Below are 22,244 nucleotides of genomic sequence, written 5' to 3'. Positions count from 1 at the left end.
AATGTATATATATAATATCACTGAAGATGTTGAGCAAACTGTCATGCAGAAACTGCTGCCTAGTGGTGCCCAGCTGTCTAGTTTTGGTACACAAAGCTCTGACTCACCGTGTATACTGCTGCATATATCTATACATACACACACAACCATAAAAAATATACAACTCACAAATAATGAGATAAATATAGATTTAAAGTATCTTATTATTATTAAACTTTATTTATCTTAACAAGGTATCTGTTTTCTCATACTAGGGGGCAAACAGGATTTAAATGAGAGTTAAACAGGAAATATTGCGTGATAACATCACAGGCCTTTCCTGTTTAACTCTTGTTAAACTCTCATTTAAATCCTGTATTTTCCCTAGTGTTGATAAAGCAGTATGAAACTCAGAGAACCATGGACAGAAATTGTATCTTTGTGTTGGTTGGTTTTAGTCCCCTCTTCCATGGCAGTCCTTGCTCTTGTTCCTCAGAAGGCCGGCACTTCATGGAACAACTTAGAATTCACCCCAAAAACTTCCAGTTGAAGTAGAAATCAAATAAATCTGATACACGTAGGAAGTGTGAGACATAACCCACAGAATTCTGATTTCCCGCCACTCTGAAGCAAGTTGTATGCAACTCTATATATGTTATTCAGCTGCTGAGTTCAGTGGCGCCTGCTTCCCAGTAAGTGGGTAAAGCAGTGCAAACTTCCCATATATCTGACTCAAGTCAAACCTCATGTATAATTGGGGGCAAGTTTTGGGCCAAAATTATGGATTTTATAAACTCATGCATAAGTTGAGGGGGAAAACTTAGGGGCAGTAACAAAGGATGAAGAAAAAAATTATACCAAGCATACTGCTGTTTTCCCACCCAGACATTCAGAAAGCCATAAGTAGCTCCACAGTGGAGAGAAGAGAGTGTTGGTGCTTCTTGTAGGTTCTTCTAGGGTGAACTACTGTATTAACTCATGTAATGTCTAGGAATTTTAGTTAAAAAATTAACCCCAAAAAACTGGTTGGCTCTATCCATGGGCCAGTGTATGTATTATACTTTATCTCCTTTTTTTAAAAAAGCAACCATCCCTTGGTGAAAAGCAAGAGTGTAATCAGTCCTGGAAGCCCTGACCCCTGCTGCTCTCTCGCCCATTCACATCTTTAGGGTGAGCAGAAACAGTTATGCCTACTGGGATTTTGTAATGTTTTGGTATTGTTTTCCTTTGCTTCCCAATTCAGCATTTTGCTTCAAAATAGTAGTGCAACTATAGAGCACATAAATAGCATGTTGAACAAATTGAAATGCATTAGCAAAAAAAAAAAATGATTTTTTGTTCCATAATCAAACTGTTTTGAATTTTGTTTCCAAATTCATCAGCAGTCCAGATGGGGAAAAAGCCTTGTCATAACAGTTGCTAAAGTAATGCAAAGCATTGTTATAGAATCTCAGCTATAGATGTTCTGAGTCTTTAATCCTGCAAAATATATGGGATTTCATGCCCATCTGATTAGTTAGTGCTTTTCAAAATATGGGAACTACAGTGTACCCTCGGATACGAAAGCACCGCCTTACAAATTTCCGATACAAAAAATCCCATAGAAAAATGTTACGTTACGTTTTGTTTTTGTTTTTTTTTTTTGCTACAAAAAAATTTTTTGTGCTTTTTCGCTTTTTCCACAAACCCTTTTCACATAGCTAGCTTTTCGTTACAAAAAAATGGTTACGAACCCGCGAACGAATTATTCTAACCCGAGGCACCACTTAAGTCTAAATGAAAAGTCTTGTCTCCCCTGTCCTGTATACTCTTAACACTGATGCTGAAATCCATCTGATCCAACTGATTTGTATACCTGCCTTGAATCCCATGTGGGGGAAGGCAGGATATAAATCCTTGAAATAAATCAATCCATACCTATTTGAAAGGTTAACTAGATTTTTAAGCCTTTTAACCAGAGCCCTTGAAACTATTGTTGCTCTTGGTGATTACTGTATATACTCGACCTCATATATACATTGAGGGCAAGTTTGGGGCAAAATTAGGAATTTTGATACGATTCATGGATAAGTTGAGGGTAAAACATCGGCAATTAATGAAAGATGTAAAGGATGAAGTAAAGGAAAACAATGCCAAAGAATTTTTAATTATAAGCTTTCTTTCCAGAGACCTTCCTAAACTGTGAGAATAGAAATGAAAATATGAGCCCTTGCTCATTTCGCATCATGTCCACAGTCCTTTTCAAGGGAAGGAATTCATCATCACCATTTAGTCAGTGTGAGATCATGCATGTGTAAATCAGTCACCTCACTTTTAGGAAGTCTCCAGTGAGCTGAACAGGAATGAACATCAACCAAACTCGGTTACATACTGGAACCCATTAGGTTGGAACTAGGACATGAAGTCTCAATCTGGGCAAAAACAGAAATAGAGGAGAGGGTTTTGTTTTCCATTTTTTCCAGGACACTATTACCAGGACAATTTTTCCATTTTTCCCCCATGGCAATTTTGGCTCTGCTAGCATAACTTCTCTTTGGGGTTAGTTGACAATGCCTTTTAGACAATGTTTTACACACTAGGAACCTAATCATATGAAGATTTATTTGTGAGATAGTCAAAATTAAGAGTGATAATTCCTTGCATACTGTAGTCATAAATGCTCAAATCAAATTGTATTTTGTTGCTAGGGAGTGTTACCATCTTCATGGGGGAGATTTCTGGTGGCTGTAATGCCACAAGAATTGAGCATTTTAATGTTGAATTAAAACTTCTACCTGAAATGTTCAGCCAGGCTGGTGTTTATGATTCAATTCATTGGATTGCTTCTATCAAATATAATACTATGTATTATTACATTATAAAAAGTTCAGTTCCTGTTCTCTCCCCCCCTCCTTTGATGGCAGCATTAAGGCTGGTGCTTAGGCAGTACAGATGCAGTAGTTTACGTCTCTTGCTTTAGTGTGGGGAATGTTCATAATTTTGCTTGGACAAGCCTAAGATTTATTTTGGAAAATATTCTAAATTTCATAATCTCATGCCAAAATAAGTTTAGGTTGATAGGACAAAATAGTCAGTGGGCCCTTGGTATCCACTGGGGTTTGGTTCCAGGAACCCCTACCCCATGGATCCCAAATCTGATGCTCAAGTCCCATTAAATACAATAGAGTAGTAAAATCGAAGTCCCTTACATAAAATGACAAAATCGAGGTGTTCTTTGGAATGTTTTATTTTTTTTTAAATATTTTCAAGCTGTGGGTAGTTGAATTGGTGGTTAAAGAATCTGTGGATATGGGAGGGCCAACTGCATTGCATATAGTTCAGTTTCCTCCAAAATTCGGTTTGGCCTTGAGAAGGGCAAAACAAGCACTACTTTCCTGTGGCTTCAAAATTTCCAGCCATTTAAAAAAAAAATAGTGACTTAAAAGTATTTTGCTGCAGTCTGTCAGACTTACCTGAAGTTTTATATGTGACTACTCTGAGTACGTCCTGCTGAACTCAAAGCGCTTGCTCCTGGGTCCATGTGTAAAAGGTTGCGGCCTTACACTGTGCGTATAATTCTAATTTTAACACAGTTTGTTTTTTGTTGTGACAGGTTGACATGCTTGCTCCATTATGTCGCTACCCATGCTAAATGTACAGCCAAGACGAAATACTCTCATGTCTCTCTGTTGTGAAAGGGAAATAAGAATTGGAACAAGGGCTCTGAGCATTGCTATAGACTGAAATTATATGTCTTTTATGACGTTTGGAATGATCTGTTCTTGAGAATTGAATCAATTCGACATCTTGTAAACCGGCTCCTGCTAATGCAAAAGACTCTGATCTTTAAAAAACAATAGGTGTTTGATGCCTAAATTATTGAATTAAGCCAGTTATGATTGCAGCTATTCATGGACTGCCTGGGAGTCGACTCTTCCAAATATATCATAACACATCTGTTAGTTTGTAGATATCAGTAAGGTGTTTCTTAAATTTTTGCTTTGGTCTTTCTGAGCAGTTTGTTTGTTCACATAAGCAAGCTCTCTGAAGTAAGGCTTCCAAGCACTTTGATGAAGGGACTTCGAATTGCTTTCTCAATACTTAACAAACACCCTCTTCTATTAGCACTTATATACAATTATTATCAAAATAGCTGTTGTATCTCTTAATAGTATAGCCACAGTTTTAAATAAGGTTCAGAGTATTTAGTCCTTAAGAGTTTTGGAATGTGTGCTACAGAGGGCTTTGGTGCGGTGGATGGGGGACTGTGGGAAATAAGGGATGATTAGCTTGAATCACCTTTTAAAATTGTAATTTTAAATAAACAAGCAAAAGGGCTTAGATTGTTTCCTGTTGTATATGTTAATTCATATTCTTTAAGTGGATGCATGGCAAATATGCATATTTATTGGCTAATCTAACCAGTCAAACATGTATTATTTAAACAGAGTAGAGGATACAGTTATCACTTATCTAGGAAGGTTATGTTCTGCTTCCTCGTTCACATTTGCTTTTCTTCTCTTAAATTGTATTATTTTTGCTGCTAGTGGATGACAGTCGAAAACAGTGTCTGCTATATATAGGTATCCTGATGTTGCACTGCAGCTTCCAGAATCCCTGGCCAATGGCTTGGGGGGCTGGGGCATCTGAGCATTAAAATCCTATCATCATCTGGGGATCCGTGTTTGGCAACCACTGTTCTTCAACCTTAGCTATTACAGCATATGTGCTGTCAGGGATGATGGGAGTTGTGGCTCTTCACCTCTGGCTGGAACTCACCACCTGGTTGTGCACCGTGCTGACCAGTTTTTGGCCAGTGATATGCTTAGCAGAGTTACAGAGAACAGGCTGAAGACCCTGACAAATTCTCCAAGCCTTCTCACTCTTGCTCCACAGAAGTCTTCACCCTTCTTCAGGATCCAGCTGGTTCTTGTAGCTTCACCCAAGACACCAGACAACTCAGTGTCTTAAATAAAAGATCTTATTCTATTATACTATATCAGACTCCAAAAATATCCACACACAACAATTACTCTACTACCACTATCTACAACCCACAAAATACATTGGGATGCATAGTCATATATAGTCAATGCATGGTACACCACTGTTGTCTGTTTCCACCCAGTAGGCGTGTACATCATTCTCATTGGTTCTCTTGGTTCATCCTACAATAATGATTTCATCATCTCAGCCTTGACCACTAAACATTGTCAGGTGTGTCCAATTATCCACTTTCATTTTGTCCTTGGCTTCAGGACTTGTTAATTATTCACTTTACCCCTGTGTGGTTCCCAATTGGCTTCTGCTGAGTCCTCCCTGACTCTTCACATGTTTTTTTCATATACTGTATATCCCATGTTGCTTTTCCTTAACATATGTGTATGTGTCTTATCTCTGTAAAGGACCAGAATGTTCCAGAAGAAAGATCTGGTAGACCAGTTTTATTTTCATAAATTGAAAACTCCTTATTGTTTATAGTGAGTTAATTTCATAACTTGAGATTGAGTAAACTATAATGCCTATATTAAACAAGCATAAAATAGAATTCAAGATACAGGTATGTTAGTCTGTGAATAAAAATGAATAGCATAAAGTAGAATTAGACAGGGTCACTCTCATGGACCGAGGTGGCACATTATTTTAGTGGTATATTGGATACAACAGACACGAGCAAGGATTGGATCCTGACAATTCATTAAAGATGTTGCTATTCTCTGTTCAGGAGCAGATGTATTGTGATTTTCTGGGCCATTTTGTTTGTTCAGCCTTTGATGTGGCATATCAGCTTTCTGTATAGTGAGTTAAAGCATATTTATTACATTAATGACAAAATTGTTGTGTGCCTTTAGGTCATTTCCAACTTATAGTGACTCAAAGGCAAACCTATCAGGGTTTTCTTATCAGGATTTATTCGGACAAGTAGGGACATTGCCTTCCTCTAAGAGACAAGGAGATTGATGGCTGAATGAGATTCAAAACCTGATCTTCTTGAGTCTTAGTTCAATATTCTAAACACTACAAAACACTGTCTCTTGATAAACTCTTAATACCAGTAAAAGGCTTACCGTATATTATTCTGTAAGATAATCACTTAAAAACAATGGCCTCCTCTACCAGACATATGGAGTGTATGTGTAATATCGCTATATGCAAATTTTATTTTTAGACCAAAACTGTGGCTCGCACGCTGTAAGGTTAGTTCCCACAACAACCGACCCATTCAGTCAGTTGTTGAGTAAATCATAGATAAATCTGTTGAGAAAATGTAATAAATTTAATGGATCAGTGATTCAGGACTACAGAACATCCTTGTTTTTCTTGTGTGCTTTCGTATCATTTCCGACTTAACACAAGGGTTGGCACAAGATTTGTTCATAGGAGATTTGTCCCCCTGAGGCTGAGGGAGTATGACTTGCCCAAGATCACCAGTGGGCTTTCATGGCTGAGCTAGGAATCGAACCCTGCTCTCTCGTCTCAGTGGCTCAAAGCCCTCGCGTCTCTGACAAGCGAACTTGGGTCTATCCAGTGGACCCTTGTTAATACGCTGGGTTTGGTTCCAAGATCCCCCGTGTATAACAAAATCGTGTATGCTCAAGTCCCATTAATATAAGGACATAGCAAAATGGTGTCTCTTATAAAAAAAATGGAATCAAGTTTGTATTTGAAATTTATACTTTTTTGAACATTTCAAACCGTGTATGCTTGAAAACTGTGTATTAAAATCCGTGTATAAGAAGAATAATGAATGTATTTTAAAACACACTAGTACTAAAAAATAAATTCAGATGTCTAACATGAGGTCAAACATACAGTTTTATGTGAAAAAAATCAGTCAAACATCTGAAATTATTTTCAATGTCACTGATTTTTTTTAATACACCTTCAGGAAAGATAAGGGTAAGTTAAGTGTCCTAAACAACCTGGGAAATCTCTCTTAACGTTAGGATTATCTTTATTGCAGTTACTTAAATTCAACAAACTTAAGTTTTCCAAGAGATTAAAATCTATGGGCTGTAGTAAATATCATGAATGGAAATCCTAGCCTGCATCCAGCAGCTTTTAACGGCAAATCCAACAAGTGTGATGCTCGTGTGTCATCCCTGAGGCAAGTGCAAGAAATGTGTGGCCCTTAAAGATGGTGCTAAAGTCTGTTTTTCATTCCTCCCTAGCCCATCCTGGCCCGTGATAAAGTCTAATGGGATGAGTAGTTCATCTACCTTGGCAGTACCAGGTTCTCCCCATCCCCCCTTTACATAAAGAGTCTACAGTGTTGAAGGTCAGAAACCAAGAACAACTTCCACCTCTCGCCTTGAAGTTTCTTTCTCTGAGTGCTCCCACTCATAAAGCAAACCAAACAACTCATAGCATTTTTTGGGAAAGTTAAATAACACACACCCATTTGTTCTGTGCTGTAGTTCTTGGGTGAAGCTGAAGGGTTTTGTAAAAACACGGCAGAAGACTTGCCTGCTTAGATGCAGTTGCCAGAATGTTAGCTTCTTGATTATATTCTCTCATTTTCTGCTTTGACCAACATGCCTTGTCATTTGAGAGGCCAGTACAAAGAGGTGGAATGTTGCAAAATAAGAACATCCAAGGTTTATAAATTGTCCTCGTATTAACAACTTGTATCTTCGCTACTGACATGACTGAACGTAAGGATTTGTGGAATGCTGTGACAGTTCAGAAGCTGAATATGCAAGGTGTTGTTTTCTCATAAGCTGCCCTCAGTGGAGGTTAGCCTTGAAGGAGGAAAAGAATGGATTTTCAGGTCAGAGGCTGTTCTGTCCTTTTTTTATATCAAATGGTTCAAGTATATTTGGATCCGCATCATTATTTAGAAAATGTACTTGTTTCACCCTAAATTAGGGTTTTTAAAATCTTGTTTCCTCAGTGGTGTATTCTTGTTACTTTTCAGACAACGATAAAAAGAGAACTGTGGAAATCTGTAACATTGTGGTTACACTTTCATGTGACACAATAGTTGGAGCCTAGGTGTTGAGCTTGGGAAATTTTTTTTTATCGTAATGTATGGAATCCCCAAGCCAGCCTGGTAATTAAGAGCATGAAAACTTCTTTTGTCGTCCAAGTAAAGTAACTTTCCCATGCTCTATTTTGGGCAGGTGTTGGGAATCATGTGGCCCTTCAGAGGTTTTTTTAACTGCAATTTTCCAGAACATCCCATTGGCTATGCTGGCTGCACTGCTGGGAGTTTGTGTCTTAACAAGCTCTGAAGGGCTCTGTGATTCCCACCACTGGTGTGGATTATGGTAGGCTTATTTTTCAGTAGCTTCTGTTGTAGGCCCAATAACGAAGCTATAAACTGATCTACAGTAATGGAGACAAATGTCTAGATACTTATGCAGTGTCAATATTTTGGAATGCTGATAACAAGAAAAAATGGTCATATATTCATACTTACCTTCATATATTGCCAACCTGTCTTCTTCTTCCTCTAATGATTTTCTCTTCTCATATGCAGGACTTGATGTTGAAACAGAACCTGCACATTATATAGAATACAAAATGTCCTTGGCTTTTGGGTCTAGAATGCTATTCGGGATTTCCTGATGCAATCTCCCTCCTCCAAGAGGGTGGTGTGGCTTTCGCATGACATAGCCTTTGGCTCCTCTTGCTTTTTACCTGCTTCAAATTCCTGTGCCCGCTCCCATGTGTGCAGGAAAACTGGTTTAGTTTGGAAGTATCCCTGCCACTGGAGTAATGGGGAAAGAAGATGGTCTATTCCTTGTTGAGGAGTGTGTTTTAAAAGTCCATGAAATTGGACTTTTGAAAAATGAAGATTCGGAGAATCAGAAATTGCTGGTAGCAATATATAGGAAAGGAGACCAATTAAGGAAAGTTTCATCAAGCAAAGCTAGTATTCAGTGAGTTTCAGACACACTCAAACACCCCCCACACAAACCTATTTTCTTGGCTTCTTTTCTAAACTCTAGTATTTTGTATGTCTACTTGAGTCTGTAGATGAGACTAAGTTCATAATTTATAACTTTACTTGCTTTTAGCACAGTGTTGATTGTTTCTGCTTTTCAATGTCAGCCTTTTCCCTATTTCTCACAAGCTGCAGATGTTGAGACATGTTAAAATTCTTTATACCTCAACAGCCATGCATCTGATAAAGTAGACTTAAATCTACGAAAGTTCATGCTACCAACTTCCTTCTCTCAGTTAGTCTCAAAGGTGCTATAATATCCCTTTGCAGTTTGATAGCTCTGTTTGCCAACACACTTTTAAAATACTTAGAAAGTATAAACAGTTAATAAATGTAAAACTATTGGGTCTGAGTAAACTCAACTTTCAAATTTATTTTTTAAACACACCCAAATATGTTGTTCCATGAGCAAATCAAGTTACAAAGCACTTAGAAAGAGCTAATAATAAGCTTTCATGTGTAACCTTCTGCTAAGTGATTTTTCCCAAGCCACATGTATGTTTGAATAATTCTAAGATGTGTAAAAGGCTCTACATTGCTAAAAGAATTAAAGTGGACAAATGCTCTTAATGAGATGAGTTGAGGTAGAGGATGGATGAGTATGCTTTCTCTGACTACATACTCTGAGAAGAGTCAGAAATAAACTTTTTATAAAACAGTGAGTAAAACCTTGTATTTCAGAATATAACAAAACTAAAGTCTTTAGTGAACCTCGAGAAAGAAATATTGATAAGATTTTCTAGCTTGTTGTGTGAATTGCTTAATGATTTTTGAGAGGATAATAACGTTGAAGTACAATAAAGGCTGTCCTAATCACACCTAGGAGTAAATTTCATTGAACACAAAGGAACTTATTTCTGCAGTAGGAATGTATAGGATTGACTGTAATATTTACAACATTAACTACAGCTATTTAAAGTTTAAACAACTTTGGCAGATTATGTGAATTACAAAATAGATTAGCTGTAATTTCCTTTTAAATGAACATTCAAATATAAAAGAATTAGGAATTCCAATTGTTGTTTTGCTGTGTTTGTTTCTCTTCCACTTCTTCATTTTGTGACTATGGCTATCTTATTGTTTTGAATTGTAGCCTTTGTTATTATAAGGGAGGTCTAACAAAACGTAATTTCCTATTGTTAAAGTTTAGTTTGGCAAAAAGATTCTGTCTAGCTTCAGAAAAAAAGGGGGGGGGGGCAAAGGAAGACATGCATGAGGTATATACATTAGGCATTTATTGTGGTGAAAGTGGAAGGAGGATGTTTTTCTCAGACTCTTTTATCATACTAGAAACGAATCTGAACTGGATGTGGGGGCAGTTATGAAAAGAAAAATGAGTTTCTTTATACAAGGTATACATTTGCTCGTGTAGATAATTCCTGGAACTCAGGGAAGGGCCTAAAATCCCTAAAGGCACCAGATCCCACCTGGATCTTGGAAGCTAAGCAGGGTCATCCCGAATCTCGGATGTATGGATGGAGGACTGTCAACAAATACCAGATGCTGTGGGCTCTATTTCAGAGGAACCAACTAGCAAAACGACCTCAAGTATTCCTTGCCCAAGAAAACATCATGAAACTGACAGGTGATTTGAAGACAAATACACAAAGCTGTAACTCCTGGTCAGTTTGGGTAGTTTACTCTTTTCAGTATCAGAGGCAGTGTGTCTCTTATAAAGCCTGCTGAGGTACATGGGTGTGTAGGTGCTCCTCATTCATTTTGGTTCTTGGGCATCCCATGCGGTATCTAGTGGGTTTGTGACGAAAAAGATGCTGGACAAGATTATAACTTGGTCTGACCCAGCAGCCCTTTCTCATGTTTATTGTTTCTCCATGATATCCCCCCTTATATTGAGAAGCAGGCTTTTTATATTTCACGCACATTGGCTCCAGAGGTTCACTTGTTGTTTTTGTATGCCTTCAGGTTGTTTCTCAACTTAAGGTGGATCTGTCACAGGATTTTCTTGGCACGTTTCTTCAGCGCAGATTTCTTATTGCCATCCTTCTGAGGCTGAGAGAGTGTGACCTGACCAAGTCATCTAATAGGTTACATGGCGGAGCCAGGATTCAAGCCCTGCTCTCCCAGTGTCCTAGTCCCAATGCTAAAACCATTCACTACTCAGAGGCAGACTAGCAGAGTAAATTCTGGCAGTGGTGCTGTTTTGGGACTGTAGTACAAGATCTTAGGACGAGTGCATGGTGCAAGTACTAGCAAAGATACTTTGTCAAAATGGAAACAGAACTTTTTATTTCAGTTCTCTCCTCTCATGGAAAGCTCCTGTACTCAGTCAAAAAATGCTCAGCTGACTCAGAAGAGGCCTTTCAGTCATCGACAGGCACCTCTGGATCGAATGCTTTGTCTGTGGATTCTCTTTTACAGGGAATGTCTAGAATTTATGTTTGCAGTGAATCAAGGTTTTGGGACTTTAAAAAAAACGAACAACAAAAAATTGTGCTAAACCTAGCTTTTTTTTAAAAAAAAAAAATCTGATTTTAATAGTGGCATCAGATTTTATCTATCCTGATCTGACAAACATCAGTACACTTGTTTTTTGTGTTATCATGAAGCACACACTGCTATCTGTATTAATCACACAGTTGCCAATATCTCAGGTTTTGCTTTCTTCTGATTCTTGTTTATCATGTTGTTTCTCGAAACTGATGTTAAGGAGCACTGTCATTATAATTGGGTATTATTTTTTCATGCCTCTCTCGCACTCACCTTTTACGGGACTTACTTTGTTTTCTCCTTTTGATCTCTTTGGTTCCAGTCAAGCCATATTCACTTTTGAAATCCTTCTTGAAATGGAAAGCTAGTTAAAATGCAGTTAGCTCTAGTGTCCGGATTGCCACTAAAGAAAATGGGGCTGATTGAAAAACACATTTCACACTTCTCCAGACCATTTTCAGTGACTCGAAATGCGTTCTATTCAGGTCATGTGTAGTTTTGTGTGTTTTCTGGGATGGGAATTGTTATGAGGTAGCAACCATTGTGTGAATTAGTTGGGGCACATTACATCGGGGATGAGGGGCTTAGTGAGCTTCCACACATTGTTGATTCCCGTTTCCACAGCCCCAGCCAGCTGGGCCATAGTGCTGGATAGGATGTAAACAATCAGTCAACATCAGAAGGGCTGTAGGTTTGAGTATTGAATTTAATAACTTCTGACTGATTCATCGCAGTGTTGTCGCTTGGATCTAAATTCTTCTGATAAACTGACTGGGAGTCCCCTCTTTGATTCTTCATAATATATTGCCTAAGCTTTGCAAGCTTTGTCCATGCTAAGGGTTGCCACAAATGGTATTTGGACTTATTTCTTAAACAGCTGGATGCTCCGATATGAAGGGGAGGCATGTCTAATGTTCACCTGAGGCTACAGAATTAGTCCAGTGGTATACTGACCTATATTCACTCTGTGAAACAATGAATGTATGTGATAACCTTTCTTCGTTTATACTAAAAAGAGAGTCAAGAGCTTCTAGTCTTGCTGTGCGTCTTGTTTTCAGTGACACTCCATCTTCTGATTTACCTTGAAACCTATAGATAAAAAGAGCTGTTGCTGAATTCAGGGACTTTATACATGAGTATTTTAAACTTAGGGCCATTTGGAGTGATGAGGTATGCCACTGCATTTATTATCCAATCCATCAGTTGTTTTTGTAAGTAAACCCTCACCAGTTTGGCATAGTGGTTTGCACATTGAACTATGACTCTGAGACTAGAGTTCAATTCCAGCTTGGCCATGAAAAACCCCGGGTGACCTTGGGCAAGTGCATGCTCTCGCCTCAGGGGAAGGCAATAACAAACCTCTGCTGAAAAAATCTTGCCAAGAAAAGCCCATGGTAGGTTTACCTTGGGGTCACCATAAGTCAGAAAACTACTTGAAGACTCACAAACACACACAAAACTTCACCAGGGAATTCAATGGCATTTTCCCCCCCATCTAAGTGGACATAGGGCTGTGTTACTTACCTGGTGCATCTCTGCATTGACAGTGGGAATGACTGAGAAATTGTTAAGTGGCTGCATTCACCAAGGCTTAATCTGACAGAGTCTGAAAGGGCAGTTAAGATGTTGTCACCTTAAATTGGTCCCGTGTTCCTGGGCTGATTTGATGACGGAGCCTTCATGTCTGACTCTGCTCTTACCTGATAAGTGTAGTTCAGGATTGTAAGCGTTGTGCGAGAGACATTTAAGAGATGTAATTACTTCAGAAACCAGTCAGGATGTTGACAGGTTGGGGGGCACCATTTTAAAAAAGAACAGATATATCTTAGCTTTCTCAGAATTGCTGTTTAACTGACATGATGCTTTAGTCAAAATTTTGGTGCTCTGCCATGCTTCTGTAAATCTTCCTGAAGGATTGCTGGTCTTTCTTATTCCTTTTTTATATTATAATATATTCACTATATGTGAATCTACATTTCCTACTTTGCGTACGTTTTGGGTGTTGACTACAAACTCTGGAGATGGGTTTGATTACCCTGCTCAGCCATGCACACCGCTGAGTGAACCTTGGAAAGATGCATGCTCTCAGCCTCGGGAAGGCAATCGCACGCAAACCTGTGAACATCTCTTGCCAATCAAACCCCATTATTACAGTTCTTGACTTTTCCATTTCATCGAACAATGCACTTGTGAAAGGCCCCACATCAACAACAACAGAGTTTACCTAGTTCAGCCCTTCTAGTATTTATAAACTAATAACTCTGTAAATCAAAACTTTTATTTCTATCCCACTTTTCTTTTTTTTTTTCTGTTTAAACAACCAAATCAAACGTGCTTACAAGAGTTAACATACATCCATATTATAACAAAATATCCCCCCTTAAACTATAATTAACCAACACGTTTATAGCATTTCAAAATTACATAACAATTAAAACAAAATAAAAGTGGCAGCAGTCAATAATATATTATGTTGGAGGGTGGTGGCAATCACCACCTGGTTAGTGTTTATCCTGGAAAGGCCTGCACGGAACGAGATCTCGTCTTGATAGCTTTCCTTGAAGCCTGTCTAAGTTGTTGATTTGATGGATTCTCGTCTGGCAGCGTTTCCACGGCTCGGGAGCACTTGCAGAAAAAGAACCCTCTGGAAGTTGTGCGTCAGTCTGTTCTTTTATAGGTTGCAATAATTCTTCCCAGAGTACTCCTAGAGTTACGGGCCGTGGATTCTATGAAAGTAGGTCGATCCCTTCGATTAGGTTGGCCCCACAGCCATGCTAGGGCTTTAAAGGTAATAACCAACCACCTTGTTCACTTGCTGCCTCGAAAAAACTACATAGACAGCCAGTGGAGTGATTCTTATATTGTGTTATAATGGTCACTCCTAGCATGTTTCCATTGATCAACCTGGCCGCCACTATTCTTTACACCATATCTGAATTTTTCATCCTTAGCTACATAGGGTAGCCCCATGCTACGCGCGCATTGCAAAAGTCAAAAGTCTTGAATGTTACCCAGCATGTACTACAGTTTTTAGTGTATCAATGCAGGAAAGGGTGCAGCTGGCGTTCAGCCCGCCCCATGTCTACGGATGATTTTCCCAGTGGCTTCATATAAAATGTTAAATAGCATACTGGGGTCAGGATGGCACCTGAGGGACGCCACAATTAGCCTCCGTTTTTGAGGAGCAAACTGTCCCCGACGCATCACCCTCTGGGAACTTCCCGAGCGGAAGGAACAGAACCACTGCACCGCAGTTGCCTCCAGTTCCTAACTCACCGCATTCTTGAGAGGACTGTCATGAACCGATTGTGTCAAATGCCGCTGAGAGGTCTAGGAGAACCACATGTCACGCTCCCTTGTCCTGCCTAGACGAAGGTCAATCCGTTAAGGGACCATGGCATCCTCCACCCCCCTATCCCGTCCTGAAGCCAATTTGTAAAATGGCTCTAGATAATCAGCTTCATCCCAGCCCACTTGGAGATTGAAACAGCACAAGCCCTCTCGATCACCTTGTCTCAAAAATGGCAGCGATGGGGTACAGGTCTATCGTTTTTTCATTTTTCAGGGGGTTCCAGGGAATGCTTTTTCAGAGTGTTTCTAATGACTGCTTCTTTTAAAGCAGTGGTACATTACCTTCCGCTAAGGGATGCATTGATGACAAATCTAATAAGTGCCATTAAGGGCATCACCCCTGTGTGTTGGCCAGCCATGATGGGCAGGGATCGAGGGGACATGTCCGTTTTCCTCCCCTTTTCCAAGGCATCTTGTCCACGCGTCAGTCTCCCAAGCTCGAAACTAATCCCGTCTAATTCATAACGGGTTGGCCTGGACACCTCATCAGTTGACTTTGCCTTAACATGGCGTCAAGTGGGCTTTCTCTGAGAGAGTTTACCTGCACCGTAGTTGTTAATGCGTCACAGCGGACTGTTGGTTGGAGTTACGTAAGAGGGTTTCTGGGCAGATGGCATCATCCATCAGTTCCCCTCACACCCTAAAAGCTCTGCCGGACAGACTTTGCCTATGCAATGCGGGGCAGAGTGCGGAAGGATCTCATTGCCTTTATTGCCTCTCTCTATTAAGAAACCAGAAAATTTCTTTCTGGACAAGTTCTCTCAGTGGCGTCCGTTGCATGCCATTTGCGCTCTCGTCGTTGGTCCCACCCACTTCCTATTTTTCCGCTCTCTGGTTACCAGGGGCTTTCGATTCGGAGCCGTTCGGAACGGGCGCCTAGGCCGATTGTTTTTTTTTATGCCGATCGCCTTCCCTTGCGCTGCGCGCCTTTCTGTGGCTCGTCTTCATCTTTCTTTCTGGGTTCGCCTTTCATTTTTGTTTTTCCCTTTGACCTGCGTGCCTCCTTCCAGAGACCTTCGCCACCGTCGCCCGTGCTGGCCGCCTTTGTTCTGCGCGGCGGCCTTTGGGTGGCCTCTTTATCTGGCGGCCCTCTGAGAATTCTTGCTGTTTTAACTCCGCGCTTCCCTGCCTCCGTTGGTGCTGGCGGGGTTTTCTTCTCCCCCTCCTGGTTTTTTTGGCCTGCCCATCCCTCTGTGGTTACCCGCCATCGACTTCTAAACTTCAGTTCTCCCCTCCCTCCCCCTTCGTTTTTTCTTTCCCTGTTATTGGCCCTGTTCGTTATTGATCCGAGCTTCCCCCCTTCCTCACTTCCCTGCCACCGACGCGGGGTTGTGCGTTCCCCCGCCCTCGCCCTCCTCCCGTGTCTGTGCTCAGCCCCTCCCCCGGCCGCTCGCCTTTTTTTACTTCTCCCTTGTTGTCGGCCCCGCGCCTCTGTTTTCTGCTGGTCCTTTCTTCTGGTCATTTTTCTTCCTTTTCCCCTCTTTTTCCTCTGCCGCCGTCCGCCCCCAGTCCGTTTTGCTTCTTTGGCCCCCCTTCCTGGTTTGTCTTGCCTCGTCCCTCCGCTTATCCTCTGTTTTGTTCTGTGGTTTCTGCTTCTTTTTTGGCCGGGCGGCCCGCCGGAGCGCCGGCTCCTGTCCAAACCTCCGTCCCCCCTTCCCGCGGGCAGCTTTGCTGTTTGTCTCGTTTTGGTTGCCCCCAGGCGCCGCACGTCCACTGGCAATTTGTTCTTATATCTCACTCACGCCCGAACCGCATGTGGAGCCTGGTTTATTGTGACATCAGCTGCAGCCCCCACACTGTATTCACTGGGACGCTGATTGCTGCCGTTACGTCGCTCTGCGAGTGAATGACGGTTCCGCCTCCCACTCCGCAATGTCTCGCCTGGTTTTCTGCAGCCGTGTGTTTTTTGTCTTATCCAGACGCTAGCTCATCTGCCGGACCACTTACACGCTCTTTATGTCGCCTATCTTCTTGCCGTAGCTTGACTCAACCACCTTGTTTGCCTGCCTTGTTCTATCTCTACCTCACCAACACTGCCGCGGTCCCCCCCCTTCCCCCCCTCTCGACGTGCATTGAGCAGGTCCCTGTAGCCTTCCCCTCTGACACCGGCTGCGCGGATTGTGCCTTTTTTCCTTCCCTTTTCTTTTTCCCCCCTTGTGTCATGTTTTGTTTTTCTTTTTTTTGTTTGGGTACCAAGTGATCCATGCATGTTTTTTATCAACGGTTCACAAACCCGCGACTGTCCGCGGCTATGTGCTCAGTCCTATTTTTTATTTTTCGTTTCCCTAAACTACTGTAAGGATTGTTACCTCCCCCCGCACCACACTCCCCCTCCTCTGCACTTAACTCGAATACTCTAACTTTTATTGCTACATAACCCCCCTCCTCCCGGTAGTACTCCGGTCTGTGCCCTAAATAACGCTGAACTTGCCTATGTTGCCGGTGGCTTCCTTCCAAGGCATTTGATACTTTTTTTTGTCCCTCAAATGCTTCCATTATTGGAGTTCCCCCCTACCAGCGGTTCTCCGGGTACCGTCTATCTACATCGTTATCCTGTCCTTTCTTCCCTCCGCGGGCCGTCGTTTTTTTCTTCCGGTCAGTTTTGCTTGCCACACCGGCCCTTGCCTAGTAGATGGCTTTCTTGTTTTTCCGCGGAGCCGCTACGGGTCGTTGTCGGCGGCAATTGGAAGTCAACTTCACGCTTGCCCTTCATCATTATCGTCGCTACTGCTCCTATCGTACACAAAAAAATTCATTTCCATGCCGGACCTCTTCTGTTTGCTGTATGACAGACAGTCTCCAAGTCCAGTCCCCATCTCTTCAATCTTGAATGACCGATTCTCATGGGCTAGTTGCCTTGGCCTGCTCCCATGCTGACCCCTTGGACCTGTGCCCCGTTGGCTCATGGTCTGTTTTCCGCGCTATGGGAGCCACTTTGTCTGCTGACAGCCGTTTTCTTTTTTTCCTTGCTTATTATTTGCTCCCCGGGGTCCCAGAGGGTCCTGTGGGCCCTGGTTTTGCTTCGATTCTTGTGCGCTTAAGGATAGTCTCCTTCTTCTGGATTTGGGTTTTGTACATATTTTTACATTTTGTATTTTTTTTGTCTGCCCCCCCCCCCTTTTCTTCCTTTTGATTTTTCTCTGGGCACTCTGTCCTCAGGGTGTCTTCTTGCCCGGCCAGGGTTTGGATGACCCTTGCGGTCTTCTTCCACTCTTTTTTATGCTTTCTTCTTGATTCTGTGCTTCCTCGTGAGGCGATTGTGCCGATATGTGGCAGCACCCTCCTGAGCGATTACCCTGGAATTTTTTCTTTTTTTACTGACCTCATTGCTTCGCTTGCCCGGCCGTTCATCCCCTCACCTTGCCTTGTCCCTTCCTTCCTTCTCCGATTGCCCTCCCGCGCTCCACGACTTTGGTGCTTTGTCTGCTTTGGGCTTTCTACCTGTATAGCAACACTGCAGTTGTCGCCACAGTTGCCACTCCTCTGAATGCTGTTACAACTCTGGTCGCGTGAATAGTGCGCCGTTTGTTACAAATTGATTGTGTCCTTTACCGATCGCTATCCCTTTCGCTCTCGCTCCTTCCTTCCCTTCTTTTTTTAAAGCAGTCTCAAACTGGATAATTTCTGCAGTATGTTTTGGACCTTAGACTCCTCTCTAGTTGAACCCTATAAAGAACTGTCAATCAGAAGTGCTCTAGTTTGTACTGTAGTCATCTCTGCATTTGTTTAATGGGGTTTTATATATTTTCTTGTTTCCTTGACATAATAATTTTATGCTTTAAAGAAGTTTATAACATTTAATTATTATTTTTTCATTGTCTTCATATTGCTAATTGCTTTTCATATTATTAGTCACTGTATTTTGTGTTTTACTGTTTTGTAAAACAAATGCAAGTATACAAAATTAATAATGGTCTTCCTGACCATCTTGAGCTCGCGGACGCACCTTGAAAACAGTTTCAGGTCTCTGGTTTGTTTAACTGTTTGTGGCTTGTTTCCATAAACTGTAGTTAGCATTCATTTTGTCCAGCTTCACATATAACATTCAACCTAATCAAAAATAAAAGTAAAATCCTCCAGAGTGCTCCTTCTGACCACTCTGGAGGAGAAGAGGAGTGGGCTTGACAATACCAAATCACAATTTAGTGCTACTTTTGAAAGAGAGGACAGTATTTCAGATTGTGTCTGTTGCTGTGAACACTCCCCCTTGGGTTCCCTGTTGGTGGGCACAGGGCACCTGCTGTTGCAGAGGCTGAGCAGTTGATGTTCCCAAATATACCATATTTCCCTTTAGTAATGAACTGCATATGCTCACTTTATTGGAGAAAAGAAAAGTGAATATATAGAGACCCCCTTCCCTGATCCATCTGGCTTGACAAGTAGGTTCTACCTCATTAGGGCTGTGCGGATGTGAATTTAAGATTTGAGATATTCAAAGGCCTAGCTGTGTTCGTCCATATCAGCATATAAAGATACCTTATTGTCAAGTAGCACTTTGAGACTAACTAGAGCAGCTTTTAACAGAAGCCTAAGATCAAGGGCACACACACACGTAGATTCTAAATGGACATGTATTCCCTTTTGTTTCTTCTAGTGTGGAAATTTTCCCTTCAAAACCCTTTGAGAACTCTGAAGGTCACCAATCCATCAGTCCTGTTCGTGCCCAAGCGGTATTTGGTGGAACAAATGACACACTCTGGCGAACCTGTGAGACTCTAGTGAATCGGATGTGCCGACTTGAAAGTGTTGTACAGACTCTGAAACTGAACATGTTCCGACTGCAAACAGAAAAAGAGCTGAATCCAAAGCATGCAGGTACTGCAGGAAGGGGAGGGAAAGCTTTAAGATGTCTTTATGCCCCCTAGATCTTCAGTGTGAGTCTTTCTGTAGCCTCTACTACAGGGTCTCTAAGAAGAATTCCCAGAAATTGTGCCACTAGTGAACTGATCAGGAGACACATTACATGAGTTACTGTAATTGATAGGCCAATAGAAGCCCCAAAGTAGTTATGCACAGAGAAAGCAGAATCTCATAATGTTTCACCAAGCTTTTCCAAGGAAAGGTAATTCTGCTGCATCTGTGCCTGGTGGGATTGGATATCCATTAACTTCCAATGATGTGATTATATTTATTGATAAAGATGATTATGATATTTATTTATTTATTAGTAACATTAATAGCTCACCTTCCCTTCACTGCACAAGAAGATGAAATCCTTTCCACTTTTTCCTCACAAAAATCCTGTCAGTAGGTCAGGCTAAGAGAGTGAATGGGCCAAGTCAGTTTATGGGGAAATAGGATCTGGATCCCAGTCCAGCACTAACCATTACACCAGCTATCTTTTTCTTACTTATTCTCCAACCAGGAGGTGGGCTCAGTAAAGTTTCTTATGCAGAACCATAAGGTAGGCGCTTATCTTGTGAATGTTATCTTTCACACTTCAAATCAGAAGTGGGCAGCAGGTTAGTCTGGGGTCAACTTTTCTACTCTGAGATCTATAGGTTTCATGAACAGACACAAATGCTCCCTACAAAACTTGGGAAGGTTGGAGCTGCTCTGGTTTTGAACAGGGGATATTTTAAAAATACTGAATAGTCACCTTTTAAAAAAGTGAATTGCTACTCTTTGAAACTTCTAGGAAATGCATCTCTCCCTCTTTGTCTCAGTCTCTCTCTCTTGCCAGAAAAGGGACAGTAAGTGTGGGTTGTTTGAGCTCAGTCTTAAAATCCATAGGCTGCTCCAGGACCATGCTTTGCCCACTGTGCTCCAGGGTGCAAGTGAAGAAAGCCTGATAGTTTAGTTTAGAGAAAGAGCCAGCAGTTTGGAAGCTTGGAAAGCGCCTGTACTGATGTCCCTTGATTTTCTTGTTATGCTCCATCAGCTAATTTAGAACAGCGCCTGAACATCATACAGGAGGAACATAAGGAAGAACTAAAGGTGCTACAAGCAGAGGGCCGAATGTTATGCCAGCAACTCCAGGAGTCCCAGGAAGAAGAAGAGAAAGCCAGAGGTCGAGTGGAAAGATTGCGGGCAGCTTTGGAGATGGCAACTGCAACAAAGGTACTGAAGCTTTCCATATTTTGCCAGACATAGCTCTGAAAATGGGCTGTCCCAACAGGGGCTAGCAATCTTGCACTGCAACTCACCCTAAAGAAATGGAAATCTGATTTTCTTGTAGATTCCAGTAGCCTATATAAAATAGTAATTATACGAAGTTTCGGTGGAGCTGTGGGTAGGGTGAGTTTTCAGCCTTCTCTCTGTGACAAAAAAAAAGAAAAAGGAAATCTGAAAACAGCCTGTCAGTTCTTACTGCTGCTTGTTAAATGGAGCATTTAAATCCACTTCTAACATTTGGAGGTGGGAGTTCTTTTGTTGGTGATATCCATTGGTTTGAAAGATCTCCATTGGCTGCCCATTCGCTTCCGGGCTCAATATAAGGTGTTGGTGATTACCTATAAAGCCCTAAATGGCTTGGGCCCAGGATACCTGAAGGACCGCCTCTCCCCATACATTCCGCCTCGCACCCTTAGAATGTCTGGGCAGCAATTACTGAAGGTGCCTGGGGCTAGATTAGCCTCCACCACACGGAGGACATTCTCCACGGCTGCCCCAGCCCTTTGGAATACGCTGCCCACCAAGCTCCGCTCGACTACCACCCTGGCCCAATTCAGGAAGGACTTAAAAACCTTCCTGTTCCAACAGGCATTCCCCGACTAAAAATCCTGTGGGCCTCCCTCCTCTTCCGTGGCCAAGAGGTTGGGCTAAGGGGCTTTTAATTTTATTAGTTTTACTGTTTTTATTGATGTATGGTTAGCCTATGTAATTGTATTTTTATATTGTTTATGGCACCATTGTTTTTAACCATGTTGTAAGCCGCCCTGATCTTGGGAAGGGCGGGATATAAATAAAAATTTTATTATTTATTTATTATTATATCTAAGCAAAGGCTGAGCAGCCATCTGTCAAGGGAGCTGCAGTTATGTAAAACACAACAGATCTTTTATTGAGCAGGAAATTGAACAAGAAGACCTGCAATATCCCTTCCAGTTCTGATCTGTTTGAACTTTCCCTTTCAATTGATAGTAAGACCGGGAAAATATATGGACTCATTTACCATTTAAAACTAGGTCCATTGCCATTAAAGAGAATACTATCAAGTTGGTCCATCAGTGGTACCTCACCCCAGTCAAATTGGCTCATATGTTTACTAATGCTAATCCAAAATGCTGAAGGGGTTGTGAAGGTAGGGGAACCTTTGTGCATATGTGGCTGGATTGTCCCTTAGTGCATGAATACTGGACAGAAATTTTACAGCTGATCTCCAAGATCACTAGACAAAGTATACAATTATCACCACTCCTGCTCCTGTTCTCCATTTTTATGAATGAAAATAAAGCCCTGCATCATAAAGAACTTATTAGTTTGCTTCTGGCTGTTGCCAGGCTTGAGATAGCCAAGAACTGGAAAACTGGAAAGTTGAATATTGCAGGATGGTGGACTAGACTCTGGGACTTGTGGTTAATGGAGAAAATGGCAG

At 41.5% G+C, this 22,244-nt stretch overlaps 1 protein-coding gene across 3 annotated transcripts in view; it reads left to right on the top strand.

The window, feature by feature from the left end:
* LOC121919574 (coiled-coil domain-containing protein 150-like) overlaps positions 1–20,933 on the top strand; it is a 475,343-nt gene extending 454,410 nt beyond the window's left edge. For all 3 annotated transcript variants that reach the window (XM_042446295.1, XM_042446296.1, XM_042446297.1), the window contains 2 exons: positions 19,302–19,522; positions 20,589–20,933. In XM_042446295.1, the coding sequence (XP_042302229.1) occupies positions 19,302–19,522; positions 20,589–20,800 (433 nt within the window). In that variant the 3' untranslated portion in view covers positions 20,801–20,933. The remainder of the gene's footprint in view (positions 1–19,301; positions 19,523–20,588) is intronic.
* The last annotated feature ends 1,311 nt before the right edge of the window (positions 20,934–22,244 follow it).

This window comes from Sceloporus undulatus, chromosome 1 (genome assembly GCF_019175285.1).
Source record: "Sceloporus undulatus isolate JIND9_A2432 ecotype Alabama chromosome 1, SceUnd_v1.1, whole genome shotgun sequence".
Taxonomy (NCBI): Eukaryota; Metazoa; Chordata; class Lepidosauria; order Squamata; family Phrynosomatidae; genus Sceloporus; species Sceloporus undulatus.
The sequence above is the reverse complement of the archived record's forward strand: the minus strand, read 5'-3'. Positions and strand labels throughout refer to the sequence as shown.